The sequence below is a fragment of the Mercenaria mercenaria genome, chromosome 3 (assembly GCF_021730395.1).
Source record: "Mercenaria mercenaria strain notata chromosome 3, MADL_Memer_1, whole genome shotgun sequence".
NCBI lineage: Eukaryota > Metazoa > Mollusca > Bivalvia > Venerida > Veneridae > Mercenaria > Mercenaria mercenaria.
Window position 1 is genome coordinate 63,773,040 of NC_069363.1, and position 23,578 is coordinate 63,796,617.

At 34.4% G+C, this 23,578-nt stretch overlaps 2 protein-coding genes across 7 annotated transcripts in view; one reads left to right on the forward strand and one right to left on the reverse strand.

Annotated features, from left to right (window-relative positions):
• Window positions 1-6,686: 6,686 nt before the first annotated feature.
• On the reverse strand, window positions 6,687-7,097 carry LOC123525713 (uncharacterized). The gene has a single exon (XM_045304857.1). The coding sequence runs from the start codon at window positions 7,095-7,097 to the stop codon at window positions 6,687-6,689; it is 411 nt and encodes a 136-aa protein (XP_045160792.1).
• Window positions 7,098-13,909: 6,812 nt separating this feature from the next.
• The window catches only part of LOC123524535 (uncharacterized), a 49,402-nt gene continuing 39,733 nt past the window's right edge, over window positions 13,910-23,578 (forward strand). For 3 of the 6 annotated variants that reach the window (XM_045302790.2, XM_045302792.2, XM_045302797.2), the window contains exon 1: window positions 13,910-13,956. The gene's annotated coding sequence lies outside the window, so the exon portion shown is untranslated. Of the gene's footprint in view, window positions 13,957-22,897; window positions 23,047-23,578 lie in introns of those variants that run through there. The other 3 variants (XM_045302796.2, XM_045302793.2, XM_045302789.2) reach the window with 2 other exon arrangements.

Consider the following 23,578-nt stretch of genomic DNA (forward strand, 5'->3'; position numbering starts at 1 on the left):
ATTAGAGTTGCCCTTGTAAGTCCGTCTGTCTGTCCGTGCTTACATTTGGATACTTAGGTGGGTATTAGAGCAATATGTAACTGTAATTTTTCTTAGATGTCATTCATTCCGTAAGCTCTTACGTGGCTATTTTTCTCATATATGGCTAAAAGAACAATAAAGAGAACAAAAGGGTAGCCACATAAGTATCTGTTTGTAAAGATGTCCGTTCATCCATCAGTCCGATTTTGTGTTGTGCTGAGCTCAGAACGTATTTGACTCAGAGTCATCAATCCTCACAGGATTATTATTCAGCATGCGGCATGGGAAGTTGTAGGGATTTGAATTTAGATCTCACTTAGCCAGACTAAAGTTATGTCCCTTGACTTAGTCAAAAATATGCCTGAAAAGGGCTTAAATTTGTGAAGCATGTATCTCAAAAAGCATTTGACCCAGGTTTATGAAACATTATATGCTTACCATTCAGCATGTTAAGTTGTGAACCTTGGGTTTTGTTAGAGATATTAATCAGCCAGACCAGAGTTATGGCCCTTGACTTGGTAAAAGATATGCCTGAAAAGGGCCTAAATTTGTGAAGCATGTATCTCAACAAGAGCTGTCCGTAAGACAGCGCGCTCCACTATTCAGCGATTTGACGGTAAAATGAATTTATATTTCAATAAGAGACCTCTACTTTAAAAGGAAAAAACACCAAGACGTAGAAAGACCCTACTACTCAGAGAGGTTAAAGATAAAGTATGGAAGGGTAACAACATTCTTTATTTTGATGGAATTAAATCATATCAAAAATAAACAGTCCAAGAAAGTATATACACATAAAGTATAAAGACTTTGCTAAAATCAAATTTTATTTATTTCCACCACCAAAGTGATATGTGAACAAAAATGATAAAAAAAGTCCTTAATGCTGGTTGTCCTTGTATTAATCTTCTGATTTCGTTGATGCATGTCACAAAGTTTAAATAACACTGTATGGAGCTGAAATGTGTTAAGAAACAATTAACAATTTAATTAAATAGTTAATTATATTATAGGACCAGATTACCAGACACTTGTAAAACTTCATCAGCAAGTTGGCTAACTAACTTGCATAGTTCTGATATCTTGTGGTACTGTTATATTTCATGCAAATATTTGATACACCTCTAAGGGAAGATCTAAAATATGTTTATACATATAATGAATAGATGAACAACATTGTTAGAAATCTTATAGGTATAACTTGTTTATTTATAAATGCCAGTGAATCTGGTCGCAGTTTACATGCAGTGAAGTATTTAAATATCAAACAATATACTGTGAAGACCATAATTGAGTTACGATATGTATGCATTTTTGGTATGAACAGGAAACTGTATGTCTGTATAAAGTCGCTAACCTGAATAAATTACTCCAGTATGTTGATGCCAATGGTCTTATTTCTCATACAGGATGGAAGATTTCAAGAGATGAGCACCATAGGTCCATATTTCAAGAGGTAAAATCAACACTGATGCCGTTATATCTGTCGTTATTTACATATTCTCAAAGATTAAATCACAGTCTCGTTTACTGCTGTACATCAGAAAAGCACAATGTTTATCAAAACAGAAGTATTGTCAATGAAGAGAAATATGTATGGATTTATGATCTGAATAATAAGTTTCAAACACACAAGTTGTGTAATTCTTAATTTCCTCACTGATATATATGTGGTCTATCAAAGACTGATAGTATGTGGTTACTTCAGTAATGCATTGTCTACAATGAAGTATATCTTCAGTACATTTCATACAGAAACTGGCGTAACTGTGATGGTGATACTGTGGGAGAAACATAAACAGCCACAACTGAGAAAATTGGAATATCTGTAAGATTACATTTTACTTCTAGATGAACCCATTCTATGTATGCATTTCCTGTATGTGTACAATGACTCTCTTGAGATAAAATTTCAAGATTAAGGTTGATGAAGCAAGCCAACCCATATGTACTGTCATAGACGCTATCATATCTATCAAATCTATAACCAGGCAGTTTGAAGTTCTCTGAATCATCTGTAGGTTTTAATTTTGTTTCAGAAAAAAGGTTAATATGTGAAATACTGTGGGCAGGTGATGCCAAAATATCTGGGAAATGTTCACGAAGTGATCTCACATTTTGGTACAATAATGAGAAAGATGAAGGCTGCAATTTAATGTAGTCTGTAACTGGCACCAATGATGAAGCATACAGTCTGTTCACCTCAGATGTTACACGTTTATCCCTCTAATATTTTTCTCATTCAGATTTCTGATATGTAAGATTTCGAATGTAGTGACCCTGCTGAGCGCTACATAATGTGAATGTGGAAAGCTTTTCCCAGCAAAATCCACTACTGCTGCTTGAAGTGTGTCTCCCTGGCAACGATGGCATGTCTTTGCAGCGGAACATCTAACTGGAAACTGTGATCTCATAAACCAATGCAGATTTGTATCTTCCTACAGGAAATTGACGTTTTATTCTTAAAATTGGTGTCCAATGTTTATTTGTCCCAGATTTATAAAACTGCTTATTTGTATCTCTACATTTTTGTCCTATATGTGGATCCTCAAATTGTGCCCATAGGAACTTGTAATTTCCAAATTTGTTCTGTGGTCCTACTGCTTTAAGTTGAAATAAGGCACCATTTGTTAAACCATCCTCAACATCAACATTACAGGACAACTCATTGCTTAAACCTATTGCTGTTTTGACTACTGAAGCTAATCCCATTGTTTTAGACACATCTGATGGTATGCTTTGCAGTATCTTTTCTTTCACTGTCTCTGTAATATCTCCTAGAACAGCATCTTTTGATCTACACAGTATATTTGCTTGTCCTTGGGAGTCACAAAAAATATTGTTGTGTATGTCCTCATCTGAGTTTTTCAAATATATATGTGGCAAACGCACAGGATAACTGGGATGACAAAGATCTGTATGAATTTGTCTTGTTTTTAAGAGTTCAATATCTTCTTTTGTATGCTCTGACTTTCTTAACCTGTTAAGGAGTTCTGCAAACACTTTAGAGTCATTTTGACGCATAATTTCTGTAAGTTAAAACATCTTGAAGTTTTCTTTCCATAGATTTAAGGCAAGAGGTCTATATCATGACATAAATCTTTAAAGATCCAACCATCAAAGACCGGTTTAAGTTGAAAGAAATCACCGACAGCCAGCAATGAAATCCCTCCAAAAAGTCTTTTGGATCCCATTATTTGCTGTAAACGCTGGTTGACAAAAGAAAATAAACGATTGCCTATCATAGATACTTCGTCTATAATAATGAACTTAACTTCAGCAAATCTTTTCCGCATTGAATTCAAAGATTCGCTAGACAGAGGCTTATAAGAAAAGCCTTGGTTAGCTGGAATGTTGAGTAAAGAATGAAGGGTATTCCTTCCTTTTATAAGATAGGCTGCTTTCCCTGTTGGTGCAGCAAGAAGTACTTTTGGTTCATCCGGATCTGTATCAGGTCCACAGTTGTACCATCTTATAAGAGCTTGATATAGGACTTTAATGACAACTGTTTTACCCACACCTGCACCACCAGTCAGAAATGCATAAAGCGGCTTTTGTGAAGTTTTAACATGGTGCAAAATATGTAGAAAGAATTTCATCTGGTCAACATTGAGTCCTCTTGCAAGCTGCATGTACTCTTGATCACACATATAGTTCCTAATAATTTAACAATCAGGAGTTTTTTCTGAGCTCAAAGATTGGTAACTTTTGAAATCATCTGACAATGGAGCCAACACTTCATACTCTTCACTTTCTATTTGGCCAGCTGCTTCATCTTTCTCCTCTTGTGCAAGATTTTCCTGATTAACATAAACATTGCCATTAGACGACACATGGGAAGGCAAAGATTCAACATCTTGAATAGCTTGGTCAGGTTCAGTAAATTTGTAGTTATACTCTTCCATCTTGCTTTGAATATCATGTGTTTTGGAAACTTCACAGAACTGCTGAGTGTATGATTCACTTTCTCCAATGATTTTGTATTCCGATCTCCATGGATGGGAAAGCAGGAGCACTTCTCTAAAAACATTCTCTTGGTCAATGTCTTGATGATACCTAACATACCTGATAACAACCTGCTTATGTCTTCTTCTTAAAGAATTTTCACCTGACAGTTTATATGTTTCAGTGTCATTCATTTCATCTCCAGTATCTGATTCATCTGCTTTACCTGCTGTCTTTCTTTTGTAAACAATCTTGTATTTGGAAGCAAAATCAGCTAAGCTAGTAATATGGATCGTTCTGAATATCTCTGAATTATATTTTTAGCTTCAATGTCTGTAGTCTGTAGACTCACCTGGAAGATTTTGTATAATGCTGTTGCTTTTCAAAAGGATAACCCTGTCTTCTTGTGGCGATGTGTTCACAAATACAACATATCGTGATGATTGTTTCAATGACAATTCCAGAATAAAATACACTGCTTCCTGTGCTGATATTTCCACATGGTTTAAAAACTTGTACCCAATAGATCTGACTTGTTGCTGTATATCCTTATTTCCATTTCTAGCTTCTTGTGTTGCATTGTACAAAAGATTGCTCATACCCCTTTGTGCTTTAGCAATGTATGACACAATATATACCGCACAAGCATAGGCATCAACAACAAACTGTACATCTTTATTTGCTCTCCATGAGTCTCATGAACATCTCTTTGAAGAAACACTTGTTTTCTATTTATAGAGGATCTGACAGCATTTATATACTGTGCTTTGTTTAAACCAAGTGACAACAGAAACTCCTGGAAATTCATAGACACGTTTTTCTCTGTCTTGAAATCATTTAATTTCTGAGCTATTTCCCTCCAGTGTTTGCTACATTCTTCTCTGTCAGATGGAGAAAGACTATCATCTAAAGGCTCTAAAATGCATTCTGGCATTGGTGGGATGGGGAAACCAAATCTACAAATGTTTTGATCTTTCTTCTTACAAATTCTAAAATGACTATGCTCTTGTAGAGGAATGTTGGATCTCGTTTACAAGTGCTGTGAACATGAATATAGTCTAGTATTTGTTCTTGGGCTACTTCAGAATCATCAAATTTCGGAGCATGTTTGACCCATACTAACATATGTATATGCGGGGATCCTCCCATCTGGAACTCAACTTTATAAAAGTAATCTTCAACAGTTCCAACAGGTGAAGCTGATGTGAGAAGTATGTTTGTAATTAACTTTTTAACTTGATGCTGAAAATGTCTTGCACATGTCACTGGATCTTTGCGTATTAGTTCAGACTTTTGGAAGAAGGAAAGGTTCACTGACAAAGTCTGACTATGGACTGTTTCTGACAAAATTTTCAGCAAATGAACCCATCTTGTCTCAGCTGAGGAAAAAGACATAAACCAGGTTGGAATACCTAGTAATCGAAGCATCGCAAAAAGATCTTTTTTAGTTTTTTCCCAATATGGTAGCGATCCTCTCATATCTTTCAGTATCTTGTAACCTTCATCATGCCTGCATAATTTCATCAGATTTTCAACAGACTTCAACTCTCCTGCTGTCTTTTCTTGATTATTTCTAGTTTTTCTAAGAACTAAACTAGATTTATTTTGAATATGTAGAGCTTGTAATTTTTTCAATTTGTAAAAAAATGTTGGGTATGTGACCTGCAGCACGTCTGTCTTGCATAGGTTGCTGTAAGATACCTGTGTGCTTGTTTGTCTTTTCTACCCACAAACTATTGTTTGGAAAGATAATTCCTCAGAAAATTTATCCAGAAAGATACTGACAGGTTTGTTTCCTTCAGCTGGTGCAAAAGACAACACAGCTGCTGAGTCTTCAGCAAGTAAATCCTGAGGCTGCATCAAAGTGTCAAGAGTTCCTCCAGGAATGCTGTCTAATTCTTGTTCATCCCATTCATCTTTTCGTTCCTCTGTGTTTGTATCTTGGGCTTCACAATCTGTATTTTCCATAGACATACACTCCCAAGACTCATCTACTGATATCCCTTCTTCCCTGTACAACTGACTCGAACTTACAAGATACCTTATAGCCTGTTGAACTTTGTTTGGTCGCACATTTTGAAATGTCATGTGGTGCTTGTATGATATTTTTCTTTTAAGTTTTAATGGTATGCAGTCATTTTCCGAAAAATTTCGAGGAAGACGTGTTATGGTAGTGTTTACATCTGAGGGAACATTAACAACATTGCCTGTAAGACTTATTTGGCCTCCTCTAGGTAATTCATGCAACATCATGAAAGGTATTCTAGGTGCTATTAGTCTCTCTTCTAAGATGGCAAGATCGAAACAATGTTGTTTTTCTGGAAAAGATATATTACTTCTTGAGAGTGGTGGAATGTCATTTTTTTACATAAGAAACACAAATATGGCACATCCATTTCTTACCTTCAGCACTGATACTTCCAGTAACAACTAATTCTTGTAAAATCTTGTTAGGAATATGCATATTTGACGCCAGCTAAACACTTTCTCTATACCAGATTTGGTCACAACAGACGTAAATATAAGATGGACCTTTTTCTACAAGTTCATGAAAAGACGAGATAATGTTCTTTTCGTTGTCAAATTTGTTTGCAGCTTTCCTTTCGTGTTCCATTTTACGAAATTGGGTATCACTTCTTTTCAACTGTTTTTTCTCTTTTTCTCTGTACCGATTGTTTGAGTCTTCCCTTTTTGTTTTATTTTCAATCTCTCTGTATTTGTCATCTTTTCTTTTCAACTGTTTTTTTCTCCTTTTCTCTGAACCGATTGTTTGTGTCTTCTCTTTTTGTTTTATTTTCATTCTCTCTGTATTCATCATCTTTTCTTTTTAACTGTTTGTGTGTTTTCTCCATATATCTGTTGTCAGAATTTTCTCTTTTCATTGCATTTTCATTCTCTCTGTATTCATCATCTTTTCTTTTTAACTGTTTGTGTGTTTTCTCCATATATCTGTTGTCAGTATTTTGTCTTTTCATTGTATTTTCATTCTCTCTGTATTCATCATCTTTTCTTTTTAACTGTTTGTGTCTTTTCTCCATATATCTGTTGTCAGTATTTTGTCTTTTCATTGCATTTTCATTCTCTCTGTATTCATCATCTTTTCTTTTTAACTGTTTGTGTGTTTTCTCCATATATCTGTTATCAGTATTTTTTCTTTTTATTGCATTTTCAGCCTCTCTGTATTCAAGAACCTTTCTTTTAAATTGTTTATGTTCCTTTTCCTTACGTCTATTATCAGGATTCTCTCTTTTCCTTTTATGTTTCTCTATACTGTGCAGGCGCTCTTTTCTGTTTCATTCTAAGTGCTTTCTCTCTTCATTGGACTATTTGTTTTTGTGATATATTTTCTTTGGGTATATTCTTCACAGGCTTGTTTTTTCATATTTCCTTCTGAACAAAAATTCATATCTTCACTCTTGCGTTTCTTTATCAATCTGTGTGATTCTGTCCCTGCTGTTGTTCCTAGCTTGTGTAAGTCTTTTTCATATGTGTTTTCAAACAAAATTTGATTATTTGCTGACTTCTTCACTTGCCTTTTCAATTCTCTAAGTAACATTTCATTTGAACAGTTAATTTGAAAATTTTCTGGTATATCTTCTGTAATATTTAGGACATCTGTCACAACCTCATAATGGTCCCCATTTAAGTGGTTAAGATATATAATTCCAGAATTTGCTACTACAGTATTGTCACTGAAAGAGCAGGAATGCATAAGCCATCTAGATTCATTTGTGTCTGGAAAACGAGTGTATACAAAAATATCTGTTTTTAACATATGAGCCATGTAAAATATTTCAATTTCAGTAGCCCATGTTGCATTATCTTGAATTTTTGATGACTGGATGTAGTTTCTCATGGACAAGTTGTTTGGCAAAAAAGTATTCAGTACTGCTGAGTTCATCATCATGTGCTCAACAAGTAGTTGACGCAATTTGTTGTAATAATTTTCTGTTCCAGCAATAATGAAAGATATACTGTGAAAAAAGCAGTTTCCATCACCCTTTATTTTGTGCACATTGTTAGGCTTATTAAGTGACTATCAAATGTTTCTGGTCTCCCACTGCCCTTGCCTCTGCATCGAATATTGCCTACAATGTTTCCTTTGCCATTCTAATTGAACGGGTTCAAAAAGTCTATCTTCTGTCTGTGTATTTAACACTGTAACCTCTGTTGGTAGTTTGACCTTACAAGAGCTTGATATCCAGGTTTTGTTACTTTCTTCGATGTTACTAGTAGATTGACTGATCACTTAACTGCCCGAATACTGACATGGAAGAATTGGGTCCTCATTTTCCTTTGGTGATCGGATGTTCTTAATGGTTACATTAGGTGTGAGATCTGAAGAATTCTTTTCCTCATTACAAACAGTAATTTTCTTGGCGAGAGTAGCAGTACAATTTTTACATTTGTGAACCTTTTTCTTCTGGCTTGTAGAGAATAATGTATTGCACACTGTACAGAAAGAGCACTTATGTTTTTTAATGTGTTCTCAGACTTGTAATTTTTATTACACAGTTGGCATGTCAGATTTCTGGAGCACTTATGACTACTGAAGTGGTCTTTCTTCTGAAAACTAACTCCACATATTGTACAACAATAGCACTTATGTTTGTTGAAATAAGTTATGCTTGTGTAGTTTTTCTTACATTTATCACATGTAAAAGTCATGTTGCCTTTATAAATATGTGCGCCTTTATTATGTTTTCTTTATGTAATTTACATATGCCATGTCACATGAAAGGATATCATACACAGAAATGTGTCCAAATAACACAGATGCCAGCACAAAACTGCCCGGACGATCAACAGACTGGAACCGAATAGTAAAAAAATGTGGATTCCCCCAAAAAAATGTCCATGTAATATGTTAATTATATTTTTATGACAATAATTTGAAATTACCTTCAATGCTATAGAAAGTTTGCTGATGATCTTAATCAGTTGAGTAACTCTTGTCAGGCTAGTGCGTTGCTAGTGTAGTATTAGTAATTGGTAATTTCAATCTGAAAATAAAAAAAAAATAGACAAAAGACTTATATACATTTAAGCTGTTAACATTTCAAAATGCAATGCTAGTGGGTGCCACTCTGGAGGCAAGAGGTGTGACAATACACTTTCATCATGAAGCATAAATTTGTTTGAATATTCTGTTTTATAATTTATAATGCTATTTTTTTCAATTAGAATTTAAAACAGCTCTCTGTAGTTTAAAAGTGTGACTACACATATATTAGAAGAGATTAAAATAAATGTATATTCCATTATATGAATAATGGAAAAATAGTTATGTACCAAGTACATCACACACATTTTGCTTCATGTTGACATTTATACAGTTATTACACTAGAAAAAAATTATATTAGGAGATATTTTGACATATGCGAATACTAATGTTATCTATAATGGTTTAATAAGCACGTTTCATCAAAATCCTTCCATGCATAAAAAAAGGAACGCTCTTAATACAACTATGTCAACCTCACTGCTAGCGAGCTTGGTGCTCAACTACCTGATTAAGCAGGTTTTACTTGACCTTCGACATTGTGTTATGACCTTGACCAATGCATGAAGGGACCATGATAACAAACAACTGTATCTGGTATGAAATATCGAAAAGCATATACTTTACCGTAATTGTCTGTCCAATGTAGTTCAAGCTCATAGTGAAAAGATGGCAAGCATCTTTCAAAGTATTTATAAAAATCCGTGAAAACGAAACTGCTATAGATGATTTCATATTTCCACATTTAACATGATATATGACTTCTTATTCTACTGTAATGTAAAATTTGTAAGAGAAAGTAAACAAGTCACTTTAATTAAGTTTCAGGCCTCAGAGACCTTCACATTTTTACCCACCCCCACAACAGTTAGACATCAAACGATAAAAAAAAAATTAAAAAAATTATAATCCAAGTACAACAACTTGGTGACCTTGACCTTGGGTATAATGGGCTCAGCCCCTACACAGATATTGGACACTGTTTATGGGAAGTTACAGTAAGATATAAGCAATAGTAACAAACATATCACAGAAAAACAAAGGTTGCCAAAAAACTTTAATCTTAAAAATAAAGTAAGTATAAGAGCTTTGTGACCTTGACCTTGGGTATAATTGGCTCAGCCCCTATACACACATTGTTTGTATACTGGACAATGTTTATGTGAAGTTACAGTATGATATAAGGAATAGTAAAACAAAGATATGACAGAAAAACAAAGGTTGCCGAAAAACTTTAACCTTAAAAATAAACTAAGTATAACAGCTTGGTGACCTTGACCTTGGGTTTAATGGGCTCAGCCCCTACACAGAAATTGTTTGTATACTGGACAATGTTTATGCGAAGTAACAGTAAGATATAAGCAATAATAAGAAAGATATGACAGAAAAACAAAGGTTGCCGAAAACTTTTAACCAAGAAAGGTCACGCCGACGCCGACGCCGACGCCGACGCCAGGGCGAGTAGTATAGCCCCCCTATTCTCCGAATAGTGGAGCTAAAAGCATTTGACCCAGTATTATGAAACATTACACGATTATCATTCAGCATGTTAAGTAGTGAACCTTGGGTTTTGTTAGAGATATTACCTAGCCAGATCAGAGTTATGGCCCTTGATTTTGTCAAAAATATGAATGGACACAAAATATGCATGAAAATGGCCTAAATGTGTGAAGCATGTATCTCACAAAAGCATTTGACTCGGGATTATGAAACATTACATGAATATTATTCAGCATGTGAAGTTGTGCACCTTGGGTTTTGTTAGAGATATTACTCAGCCAGACCAGAGTTATGGCCCTTGACTTTGTCAAAAATATGCATGAATGGACACAAAAGTTTGTGTTGCATATGTCTTAAAAAGTATTTGACCTGGGGTCATGAAACATCATAAGAATATTATTCAGCATGTGAAGTTGTGCACCTGGGATTTTGTTCCAGATTTCTGTCTGTCCAATCAGAGTTATGGCCCTTTATTGTCAAACATATGAATAAATAGGATATAAGTTTGTGTTGCATGTATTTCAAAAAGTGAAATTGAAATGATAAACAGGGCAGCAGCATGCTATGTCTGTAACAACTATAACAATACAAGCAGCGTTCCCCACACGATAAATATCCTAAACTAGCAAGCCCTATAACAACGCCGTCACCATACCTCTCTGATTATATTTTACAAAATCAAGTATAAACTTGTCCCATGTAGATCAATCACCATCACCTCACCCTCTACGGGAATCTAAAAACATAATTTCAAATTCACGCATACAATACTACTCAATAACAATTCAACTGTGCAATACCCTTCCAAGCAATGTACAGTCCGGCCCAAGCCTTAGTCTATTTGCTAAGCGACTGACTACTGTGCCCTTAGTTAACTTTTTTCTTTACTTACTGTTTTAACATTGCATGTCGTGAGATCTTTCTCACTTTTAACAACTGTTCACATGACTTGTGCCTCTGTCATATAACCAATATTGTTTGTGCAGTGTATCTTGTGGTTGTAGATAGATGTAGAAGACATTAAGGTAGTTCTGCACGTTTGATAAACCGGAAGTGATGGCATAACGTTATTTATCCAGAAAACCTAGAATAAAGCCTGTATTCGGCGTACTGAAATAAAAATCAGTTTATGAATTAATGGCAACCTTTGAATAAATTTGTTAGATTGTAACAGTTACTATCTTTTTAAAGTTAAAATATGATATTAAAACATCTGACACGTTAAATAATTCAAATTAATGTCTTAAAATTAGCTATAAATAGGCGGTTTACTTAAATCATGGCCAAATATCTCAGAAATAAGCTCACGGACCTATACATTTTATTTCACGATATTATAGGTCATATGTTTATTTACGACAGTGAGAAGTTTCATTAAAACCTACATTGTGGAAAATTTTCTATCCGCGAAAATGTTATGAAAGTTGCTATTTTCCCATAGACTACCATTATAAAAAATTGCATGAGGTCCAAATTTTTCAAATCAGTCTAGCAAAAAAATTAAGCACACGACCCTATCCTTTTTATTTGCTGAACTTTCTAGGTATGTTCTGAAGTTTTGAAAAATCAGAGTTTAATCAGATTCTACATTGTAGAAAAAAGTTCGATCCAAACGTGTAGAACTACCTTAAAGAAGCGAAAAGGATTTAATCCCATGAATCGTCACTTTCTTACATTTAAACTATAATCCCTAGATTTTCTTTTATTTTTTCTTCAGCTGAGGTGTAATCATTGATATAAATATAAATCCGTGAGAATCTGAGAGTTCAGTTAAAAAGACTCTTTATGATAAAGGAATGGACTGACTGAGCAATTTTAGCCAAAAATCAGATAAGACAAGATTTTTATTTTTAGATTTGCTAGATAAGTATCAATACAACACAAACACTCTACAAACACTCTAGGTGCTTTTGAACCGACTATGTAGTAACAAATTTATAAGGAAAAAAACTAAATGCTGTAAAAGAAAGACATGATTACAAGAACCACAAGCTTTGAGAGATCTAGTTTGTAAGACTAACCTATAAACATTTCTAGCACATAACAGAAAATGACAACAACAATTTTAAATGTAACACTGATAAATTAAAATCCGTGTGATAGCTGCTGTTTTAGGTCAAGACCTAAAAACTGCCATATGAGAGAACTATAAAAAACTGAACCAACAAAAAAGCACAAAAATGCACAATTTAAAACAAAGCTAAAGGAAGTTATCTTCTCAGGATCAGACCTGAGGATAACTGAACAGCAACTACTACATGACAGCAAAAATTTAGAGAACTAGAAGTACAGGAAAAAATAACACAGCAACTCAGGAGTACATGAAATAAAAGGTACAAAATATGGATGGGAAAGCTGCATTCAAACATAAACTGTAAGAAAAGGCAATAAAGATACAGCAGCCGATACATTTTACGCAATCTATATCCTTCGCACAAATCTCACACAAATATGTCAAAATCACTCAACTAAAGTTAGTTTTTTAGAAATCATGCATTACATTCAGTTATAAGATACATTTAAGAGCAAGATGTGATGAATGTGACGCCTGGATACACTACGAGCCCCTTTCGAACCATGAAAAGATCGATGTTGATCTTAGTATTTTGACAAAGTCCAAATGGTTCTTTCAGAGATGTAGGGAGGAGTAAATTTCCTACACACAAAAGAAGTGTAGAAAACATTAGTGAGTTAATCACTGTCGTTGTTTGAATCTTTAATACTTGAACATTCTGTTTTTAGATAACATTATCAAACGTTTTTAAGCTTTGTTCTAATAGCGACTCCATTTCTGTAAGGGAAATATACACATAGAGGTACATACTAAATTTTATCCTCATTTCTTTTGTTTTTCACATAATAAATGAGTAATGTTCTAAATATTATATTCGCATATGCTTGTTTGTTCATTTTTAGCCTGCTGAATTTTGTTTCGCCCTTAGTTTAATCGATATAACATACCGCCAGCATAGGTTCCCTTCAGGGCGAATTTTCACCTTTTCACGTATGCCGTGTCGATAGCTCACGAGACGACTAAGTCCCGTGATGACACACATCAACAATATGTTTCGATAAAAGGAGGATAACTTTATGTTTTTGCATAGCCAAATCGAAATAATAATTTTTTCTTGCTTCTTAAAAAGATTATATATGTACAAAATACCGCGAGCATAGGTTCCACCACTCTAATATCATACAGGGGACTCAAAACATATGCACATCAACAGGTATGCTGCCAACCAGTCCTATGGAGGAGGAAAATTGTGTAACTGTACAAGTTACAACTGAAGTGAAAATAACAGTGAAATTCAAATTTTACACAAGGAACAGTTCCACAATTTTTGCAGGTACACAATTACATCAGCCTACATTACAGTACAAAATCACCGAGAATAATTTCGTTTGAGAAAATTCTAATAATTTTGTTTAACCGGAAACTGCTACTGTTATTGACGACTGGGGACGCCAAAATGGGGATTTACGAAAGGTGATTGTTTTTATTTTTAAGTTTATCTGTCTCTTTTGTGATAAATGCAGTTTATTTTAAGATGAAACTGGTTATTTTATATGCAACTTTCAAATATTGCGCGTAAATGAACAACTGTTCCGTGATTTCCGTGAAGGTGGAGTGCCCGCGTGTTTTGTATTTCGGATAGGGCACGATACCGGACACACGAAATTACTGACCAAATAGACAGCTGCAAATTTTGAAAGAATGAGTGAAAGTTAAAAAAGATGTATTATCGTCAATGTGATTCACTTACTTATGTAAAAATTAATACTTGCATTTGGTAAAATCCCATGAAGGCAGATCAGTTGCCAGACTACTCGTGTTTTACAAAAAGTAAGTGGACTGGTTAGTAACTGTACCCTCTTATGTCATAGCCCCTTCCCACTTTGCTAGACACATGTAGCATATGGAGAACTGTTCTACTTGCCCTTGTGTCTGCATCAACGCCTTGCTTAAACCTTTTACTTTATCTGTTATTATACCGTTCATCTGTAATGTCGCGGTACTTGACATTCGACGTAACGACATTAAACAAGAAACAACACAACAGTATATTTCTTGTCTTTACCACAATATTTCATGTCATATGCATCAATTACTGTGTGAAAATGAATAAGATATCATTCAAGAAACATCCATGTGTACTTCGAACAACAGTAGTCAGCCATTGTTTTCATGTGACGTCACATCACTAATGTCGCGGTATAGGTCAACAATTGTGTCAGTCAAACTATCATAGGTTAAAAAACACTATATATAATTCAAACAAGGAAAAGCTATCAAAGTCTAACTAACAGGAACACTCAAAAGTCATTAAACGCCAATTTAAACGTTTTATATTATCTGTTTACATTGATACTATCAAAAATATTCTCCTCTGGGCAGCGGACACACCAGATTTTTTGCAAGTAAATCACAAGGTCGCGGGCGTGGTCATAATGTAGCGGAGCCTAAGAATCGTACTATTACTTAATATTTTCTATTTGATAGTTATCTCACATGTTAAAATTCACTGCTCAGTATCATGGGTGTATTTTGAGGAGATGGTAAGGGGCCCCCATCCCTTCCTTCCCCTTAAAATCCGTCGAGTTAAGGCGTTTTGATGTTTCGCCTGATACCGATTTCATTCATTTTTGTGAAGCTGGGGGATGTTACTTAAAATTTTGTGTCCTCTAACCTATAGGCGGGACTTAATTTGCATAATTAATGAGGACGATCAACTGGTAGACGAATGTATAAACATTGCAAATATTTGCTTAATTCGTGGATTTTTGCAATAGATATGTGAAAAATACGATTTTAATAAATATTGACAGATATTTAGCAATGTTACTGCAGGTAGGAACATTTTTCGCCAGCATGAGTAAAATAGGTCACGAACTTCCCTGGTAAACACCACGTAGGTGGCGCAACTCAAATACTGCGAAATTAGTGATGACGCGAGATTAGTGATGTTGAGTATACTAGATAGATTTGCTTCAAACTTAAAATGGTAATTCCTCATCATTACCTACATCATATGAAAGAAGCACTACAACTCTTACAGCAATATTTTCATGAATTATCCCCCTTTTTATTTAGAATTTCAGGTTAAAGTTTTGGTGCACTTCCACTCTATCTCTAATACATTACAAAATGAATTTGATTCAAACTTAAAATAATTGTTCTACATCTGGTAAAAGTAAGCTTTATTTAACATCACATATAATCCAACATACATCACCAGGACGGTGGGAAATACAAGGAATTCCCGGGAAGTACTCGGGGGGGAAATATGATTCAGACCAATACATCTTATCCTTCACATAAGCTATACTAGATTATTTTTAGAATCCAATTTTACCAATCCGTAAGTGTCAATAACATTAAGGTGAAAAGTCAATGACAGTACACAATATACTCATTATACAGTTGGTAGGGATCAGTGACAATTATACACAATGCCTCAGGCACAACTTAATAGCACATGTTTGTATTATTTCAGTAAACCATTACAAAATTCAATTTATTTTTCTGGAGAACTTTTAAGTAGCTATTTAATGAATGTCTTAATATGCCTATTGCTTTTTTTATAGTACATATATATATTTTCTTAACAACTCATGTCAACAATGGGTTGACACCTTTACATAACATAACATATATTTTACATATTTTATTATGATTTGAATATGGGGTAATTAATGTGTGTGAAGATTTGTTTCACTTGGCTGGTATTATAGAACAGAACAGAACAGTAATTTATTGATATAACTTGAACATGACATTGTACAGTTCATCGTTATAAGAACAAAATATAAAATATACATAGCAATTCGAGAGTGAACAAAACAAAAGAACATTCAGTTAAAATTCATTCAATATTATTATAACTCAGATCATTCTTTCTTTTATTCTCTTTTACAGCTGAGAACAAAATATACATAGCAATGCGAGAGTGAACAAAACAAAAGAACATTCAGTTAAAATTCATTCAATATTATTATAACTCAGATCATTCTTTCTTTTATTCTCTTTTACAGCTGATATTATACTTTTATGTTGATACTGTTTAATACTACTAGGTGGTTGGAAAAGCATCTAAAATATTAACGTATGTTCATTTGTTGTAGTGTTGCTGACTCAAAATAAATACTACATTATTATGGTCATTTTAACTGAAAGATGACGTCAAGTCAAGAAAACGTGAAATTCAGCCCTAAGGCCAGAAATTTTTTTATTTTCTGGTTCTTGGGAGATGTTTGCCAGGATCTTGGGTAGGAGGAGAAAAAAAATATAAGTGTTCAAATCCTCGAGTCAAGGTGAAAAAAAAATAAAAGCACCAAATTGGCATTTATTTTTTATCTTTTAAGTGCCGCAAATATTAGCACATTTCTTTAAGAAACGCTTTGTTTTTTTCACAGTTTCTGCTCACTTCTCTTCATATTTATTTTCTACAGTTTTATTTCTTCCTTTTTTTTTAGCTCATCTGATTTTTTGAAAAAAAATGATGAGTTATTGTCATCACTTGAGCGGTTGTCGGCGTCGGCGTCAGCGTCTGCGTCGGCGTTGCCTGGTTAAGTTTTATGTTTAGGTCAGCTTTTCTCCTAAACTATCAAAGCTATTGCTTTGAAACTTGGAATACTTGTTCACCATCATAAGCTGACCCTGTATAGCAAGAAACATAACTCCATCTTGATTTTTGCAAGATTTATGGCCCCTTTTGTACTTAGAAAATATCAGATTTCTTGGTTAAGTTTTATGTTTAGGTCAACTTTTCTCCTAAACTATCAAAGCTATTGCTTTGAAACTTGGAATACTTGTTCACCATCATAAGCAGACCCTGTACATCAAGAAACATAACTCCATCTTGCTTTTTGCAAGAATTATTGCCCCTTTTGGACTTAGAAAATCAGTTTTCTTGGTTAAGTTTTATGTTTAGGTCAGCTTTTCTCCTAAACTGTCAAAGCTATTGCTTTAAAACTTGCAACACTTGTTCACCATCATAAGTTGACCCTGTACAGCAAGAAACATAACTCCATCCTGCTTTTTGCAAGATTTATGGCCCCTTTTGGACTTAGAAAATATCAGATTTCTTGGTTAAGTTTTATGTTTAGGTCAACTTTTTCTCTTAAACTATCAAAGCTATTGCTTTGAAACTTGCAACACTTGTTCACCATCATAAGCTGACCCTGTACAGCAAGCAACATAACTCCATCCTGCTTTTTGCAATAATTATTGCCCCTTTTGGACTTAGAAAATCATTTTCTTGGTTGAGTATTATGTTTAAGTCAACTTTTCTCATAAACTATCAAAGCTATTGCTTTAAAACTTGCAACAGTTTTTCACCATCATAAGTGGACACTGAACATCAAAAAACATAACTCCATCCTGCTTTTTGCAAGAATGATGGCCCTTTTTAGACTTAGAAAATCATGGGTAGGACAATATTTCTATTACACAAAAAAAAATCAGATGAGCGTCAGCACCCGCAAGGCGGTGCTCTTGTTTTGTTAAGTTTTAGAGCATTTCTAGTGATGACTAATGCTTCATCTAGGTTGGAGGTTTATTACACAATCTCCTGCTATTCCAAGAATATAGAATTATAGATCCCCTGCTACTCTACTAACATACCTGTTTTACTTGTATATGCTATGACTTTGGACTTTTTAAAAAAATATATATCATGCACATTATGCACATACCCAAAACCATAAATAACTTCAACTGAGGTATCAAGTTTAATATAAAAATTATCGCTGGAAACCCGTCCGATCAGTACATGTTCATCGTCTAAAAATTTGCCAAGATAATGCCCTATCGAATAATGTAATGGAATCTTGCATATTTGGTTCTTTTCCAAACGTTTTTAACAGACTTAAGGCGACAATAAAATAGTTGCTAGATTTTCATTCCCGCCCGCCCCCTCTTCTAATCCCCCAAAATTTTATTGAACCAAAAATGAAAATCTTCAACTGGGCACCGTATCTGCAAAACAAGGGAAGTAACACAGTCTATGTATCTGCATGAAGGTCCAGTTCGGCATTTGTACTTACCATATCCGACGTGTAATAGTAAACAAAATCAGCTGGGAATTGGCAAATAATAACAATGTTTTTTCGTAATTGTTCAGGCCCTAAAAGGCCAGAAAGTTTTGTAAGAGTGGTATGCCTGCCTGTTTAGCGACAACAATACGTTACTCTCTTTTCAATGATTTTTTATCAGAAACATTAGAAAGACGTCTGTTGCAGACGATGAATTCAACAGTCGCATCCGTGCCTTTTTCGCTGAAGTAAACATGACCAAACCGAGTGTAACCCATCAAATACACTTGCAGATGTGGTTTCATTTCTTGGGCCGTATATTAAATTTGTGGCAAATGACAATGACTCCAGTGCAGACGTTGAGGGATTTCTGGCAAAAAAACGTTGATGCTTAAAGGGATAAAATCAAAGGTTTTTGGGTGGTCTGGGGTATAGTTACCCCTATATATAGACTGTACCCCTTTGGGTAAAATAACAACCAAGTAGTACTACGTTTATGCATAGACATTAAAGTATGAGTTTGATATTATTAAAGATACAAATGTGCAGTAAACACATATTTTTTATGTTTTAATCAAAAGAATACATCTCTATGGACACTTCAGCAAGAATATGAATATATATTCAATCATAAAACAGTCGGCTAAGAAAAATAAAAAATAAAATGTTCCCCTCCCCCCCCCCATTTTGGATGAAAATCTAGAAATTAATTTATAGTGGCCTTACAGAGACTTTGAAGTATGCCGCAGAATCCATATTTGATCTCGATCATGCAGATGCACAACGAAAATTATCGACAGAAAGGACTCTTTTAAACGGTAAGATGTGTATTGATAGGGATTTTTCTAGAGCTCTAAAAAGGGCAGGGTGCTGCTAAAAAGGGGCAGGGTGCATTTTGCGCGTTGCACACCTTTTTCTACAAAAATCAAAAGGTAGATTTCCATAGTTTTTAGTTATAAATGGCTATTTTGTAAGTTACTACATTGTATATAAGGGTGTGCAATACAATCTTTATGCAGAACTTAACATTTTATGATATTTCTAATCAAGAAAACTTGCGAGACAAAAATAATGAATGCAGTCATAAAACAAACAGTATGTATTTATTAATGATAAGCATGTTATATAAACAAACACAGGGCTCTCGCGAGTGGGCAACTTGAGCAAAATACCGGTAGGCGCTTTAGAACTTAAAACTTCGCTCAAATCTAACCTCAAAGCGAAATGCAAGTCGCCCCGATTTTCTTTGTATTTTTCAACTGATCTTCATGAAATTTTGTCAGAATGATAACCTTGATAAAATCTAGGCTGAGTTCGAAAATGGGTCATCTGTGGTCAAAAACTAGATCACCAGGTCAAATCAAAGAAAAACCTTGTGTATGCAATAGAGGCTGTATTTGTCCATAAATCTGCTTGAATTTTGGTCAGAATAATTTCCTTGATGAAATCTAGGCTGAGTTCGAAAATGGGTCATCTGGGGTCAAAAACTAGGTCACTAGGTTGATTCAAATAAAAACCTTGTGTATGCCATACAGGCTGTACTTTTCTCTTAATCTTAATGCATTTTGGTCAGAATAATTACTCTGATGAAATCTAGCTGAGTTTGAAAATGGGTCATCTGGGATCAAAAACTAGGTCACTAGGTCAAATCAAAGAAAAACCTTGTGTATGCGATAGAGGCTACATTTTTCAATTGATCTTCCTGAAATTAAGTCAGAATGATTGCCCCTTGATGAAATCTAGGTCAAGTGTGAATATGGGTCATCTTGGTTCATAAACTAGGTCACTAGGTCAAATCAAAGAAAATTCTTGTGTATGCGATAGAGGCTGTATTTTTCACTTGATCTTCTTGAGATTTGGTCAGAATGATAGCCTTGATAAAATCAAGGTCAAGGTTGAATATGGGCCATCTGGGGTCAAAAACTAGGTCATGGAGTCAAATCAAAGAAAAACCTTGTTTATGCGATAGAGGCTGTATTTTTCAATTGATAGCCTTGATGAAGTCTAGGTCAAGTTTGGATATGGGTCATCTGGGGTCTAAAACTAGGTCACTAGGTCAAATCAAAGAATTTTGCTCTAATTTTAATAATTGTCAGAATTTTTTTTTCAATGAAATCACTAGGTCAAACATGTTTACACTGTTATGATAAGTTATGGTGTGTTTCTCAGGTGAACAACCTAGGGCCATCTTGGCCCTCTTGTTTTGTTATCTATGGTAAAAGAACGGCATGTAATGTATTAACTACGTTAAATTGACTTCCATCAATGAATTGATTTGAATATGTGTTTCTAGTTTACACAGTTTACTTTCAGTTTTATTCGAGTGAGATACTGTTTACTGATGTGTTGACTCGGTGTTTCATCCTGCATTCGTACAAAATAGTTACAAATGTATAATCAAAAATCGGCAGGTTAGACTTACAGCATCGGCTTGAATTTTTGAAAACGACATTTTTCAGAATTTTGTAATGAAACAATAACCACTGTAAGGGATGTAACTAAGAAAATGAATGGTCACATCAATACTTTTTATGTAGATACAAGAAAATTATAGCCACCTTTCAAATCACTCAACAGTATTGAGGTAGAAAAAATCTTCCCACTTCTCCCTAAAGTCTAAATCCCACTTTTCCCTAAATCAGCTTGAGGGAGAAGTGACTTCTCCCAAAAAATTGGACCTATAATGTTGTTTTTTTCATTCGAATTCATTGCAAGTTTCTTCTAGTGCAAATCTGAATACATTTTCAATGAATGTCATTATACATTCATCATATTACTGAACATACCGTTGATACTCGTGTAAAACGCGCAGATTTATGTCCTCCGGGACCACCCCACGAATCGTGAGTGCGTAGTAATAACTAGTATTCATGGGTATAGACGATTTAATTTCCAACTTCAAAATAAGTTTATTTACGATTTTTGCCATTTCGGTAAAGGGAAACTACTCTCTGCGCTAACTGTCTACGCTAAAATCTAAGATTGACGTTACATTCCGTAAAAGATCGAGTGTTTGTTGTTTTTTTTCTTAAACAATTTTAATTTCATATAAATTTAATATTATTTTGATGAAAGAAATATAAAAAAAATTATAGATATTATGATACTAATTAAAGATCGAGTATTATCTCCCAAATGAGATCAACAAAAATGACATGAGGTGTCACGCTAATTGCCGCTAATCGCTTGCCATTTAGTAAGCAGCAGACTGTGTTCTAAATTATGTTTTCTCTCCCTGATTGCAGACCTCTCTAATTGTTGTTTCTTGCGCTTCAGTCGGTCATCGTCTCTTGATCGTTTTAATTACCGTTACTCTGCATACATGCCTTGGGGAGATACACAGCACCTGCGTGAAGTTGCCGAGTGTCATATCTGCATATTGAGTGACGGTTTTTTGGGACGTCACCTTTTTTGACAAATGATTGGCAGGTAATTTAAAGGGGTGGTGCTGAAAGGGCAAAAGGGTGCTGAAGAAAAGCAAAAGGGCGGCAATTCGGGCAGAAGGGCGGTGCTAAAAAGGGCAGGGCGTGGCACTTTTAGTGAAACAAACAAAGTGGCCGTTTACAATTTTTTTTTCGCTTGTGTTTACTCAGGACTATGGGCGGGGAAAATAAAAATGAAATTAGTGACAATCACTTTTATTTTTATTTCAAAATCGAAAAAATTGGGTTGGCGCTCCCGAGAACCAGAAAATAAAAAAATTCTGGCGTAAGGACAAACTTTACTATTTTCTTTCAAAAATATCTTTATCTTTTAGCCTGCTAGCGGCAAGAGAGTTTGCCTTTGTGACCAGTGCAGACAATGGCTGATCATGGTTTGCAATCAGCCACCGTCTGCACTGTTCCCTATTCAGTCAGTAAATTTTTAGTGAACACCCCTTTGAATCACAAGTGGTACTGCCAAAACTGAATGATGGACCAGTCCATTTTAGAAATTTAGCAGGGTAAAGTTTAACACAAGGAATTTATTCTTCTTGATTAATTCACCAAACTTGGACATGCTGAAAGATTTTATCATTTATTATTAGTTTGATCCTGCAGTAAAGGCAAGGACAATCTGATAAGACATAAACTGATAAATAGAAGATTTTTTTTTATAATCTTTTCTGTTTTAGGTTTTAGAAATGGCATTTGTTGCATTCATTGTGTTCCATACTGATTGTATTTAAGAACCTTTAGCCTATTGCCAGATACTGAAGTTATCTCTTTAAGAGATCAACAAATTTAAAATGTTGATTTTTATCAATGAGAAAATAAGGAGTGCACCCTATATATACTGGTCTGTCAAAGTGTAATCAAAACATTCATCAAATCTAAAATTCTAAAATAAAACAAGATAAAGTAAGACAATACGTAAAACATTTATGCCTAGTCATAGTAAACAAGATAATTAAGACAAAACAAACGGAATTAATTATGGTTGTAATAGACGTATGACAGAGATGGATTGATTGATGAAGGATAGAGAAGTATATCACATCAGCCTAGTCCAGGAACATCTCATATTTCCAGCACGAAATAAGAGGAATATATTTAATTACCAGGTATGACCTGTTAAAATATAAAATATTTGTATAAAAATTGAATTGAAGATACTGAACAAGGTTTAGCAGTTATTTGGTTCATATTTTTCAAGACTTATTTTTTAGTGGTTTAGACTATTTACATTAAAAGTCTGTGTTAAATTTCGTCATCGCAGATGTTTGCTGCTGTCATGTACATGATGTTAAGAGTTCTTACAAGAGTTATTGCCCTTTTGGTTTCACTGGTGTGTATGAGTTATTGCCCTTTTGATTTTACTGGTGTAAGAGTTATTGCCCCCTTTTTGAGTTAACTAAGATGTTGTATCTTACTGCAGGCAGTGTAATTAGATTAGGCGCCACAAAATTAGAGAAAATTGAATTTTTTCTTTTTTGTTTATAGCATATGCTAGTTATTCTCTCAGTCCGTACAGATTGTAGGTTGTTGATGAAGTATTTCTCTAAAAAATACTATCTACAATATTTCATTTTTGAAAAATCAGTAGCAAAAACTGGTACAACTACATGTTTTTTATTCTTAAGAACTGCATAAATG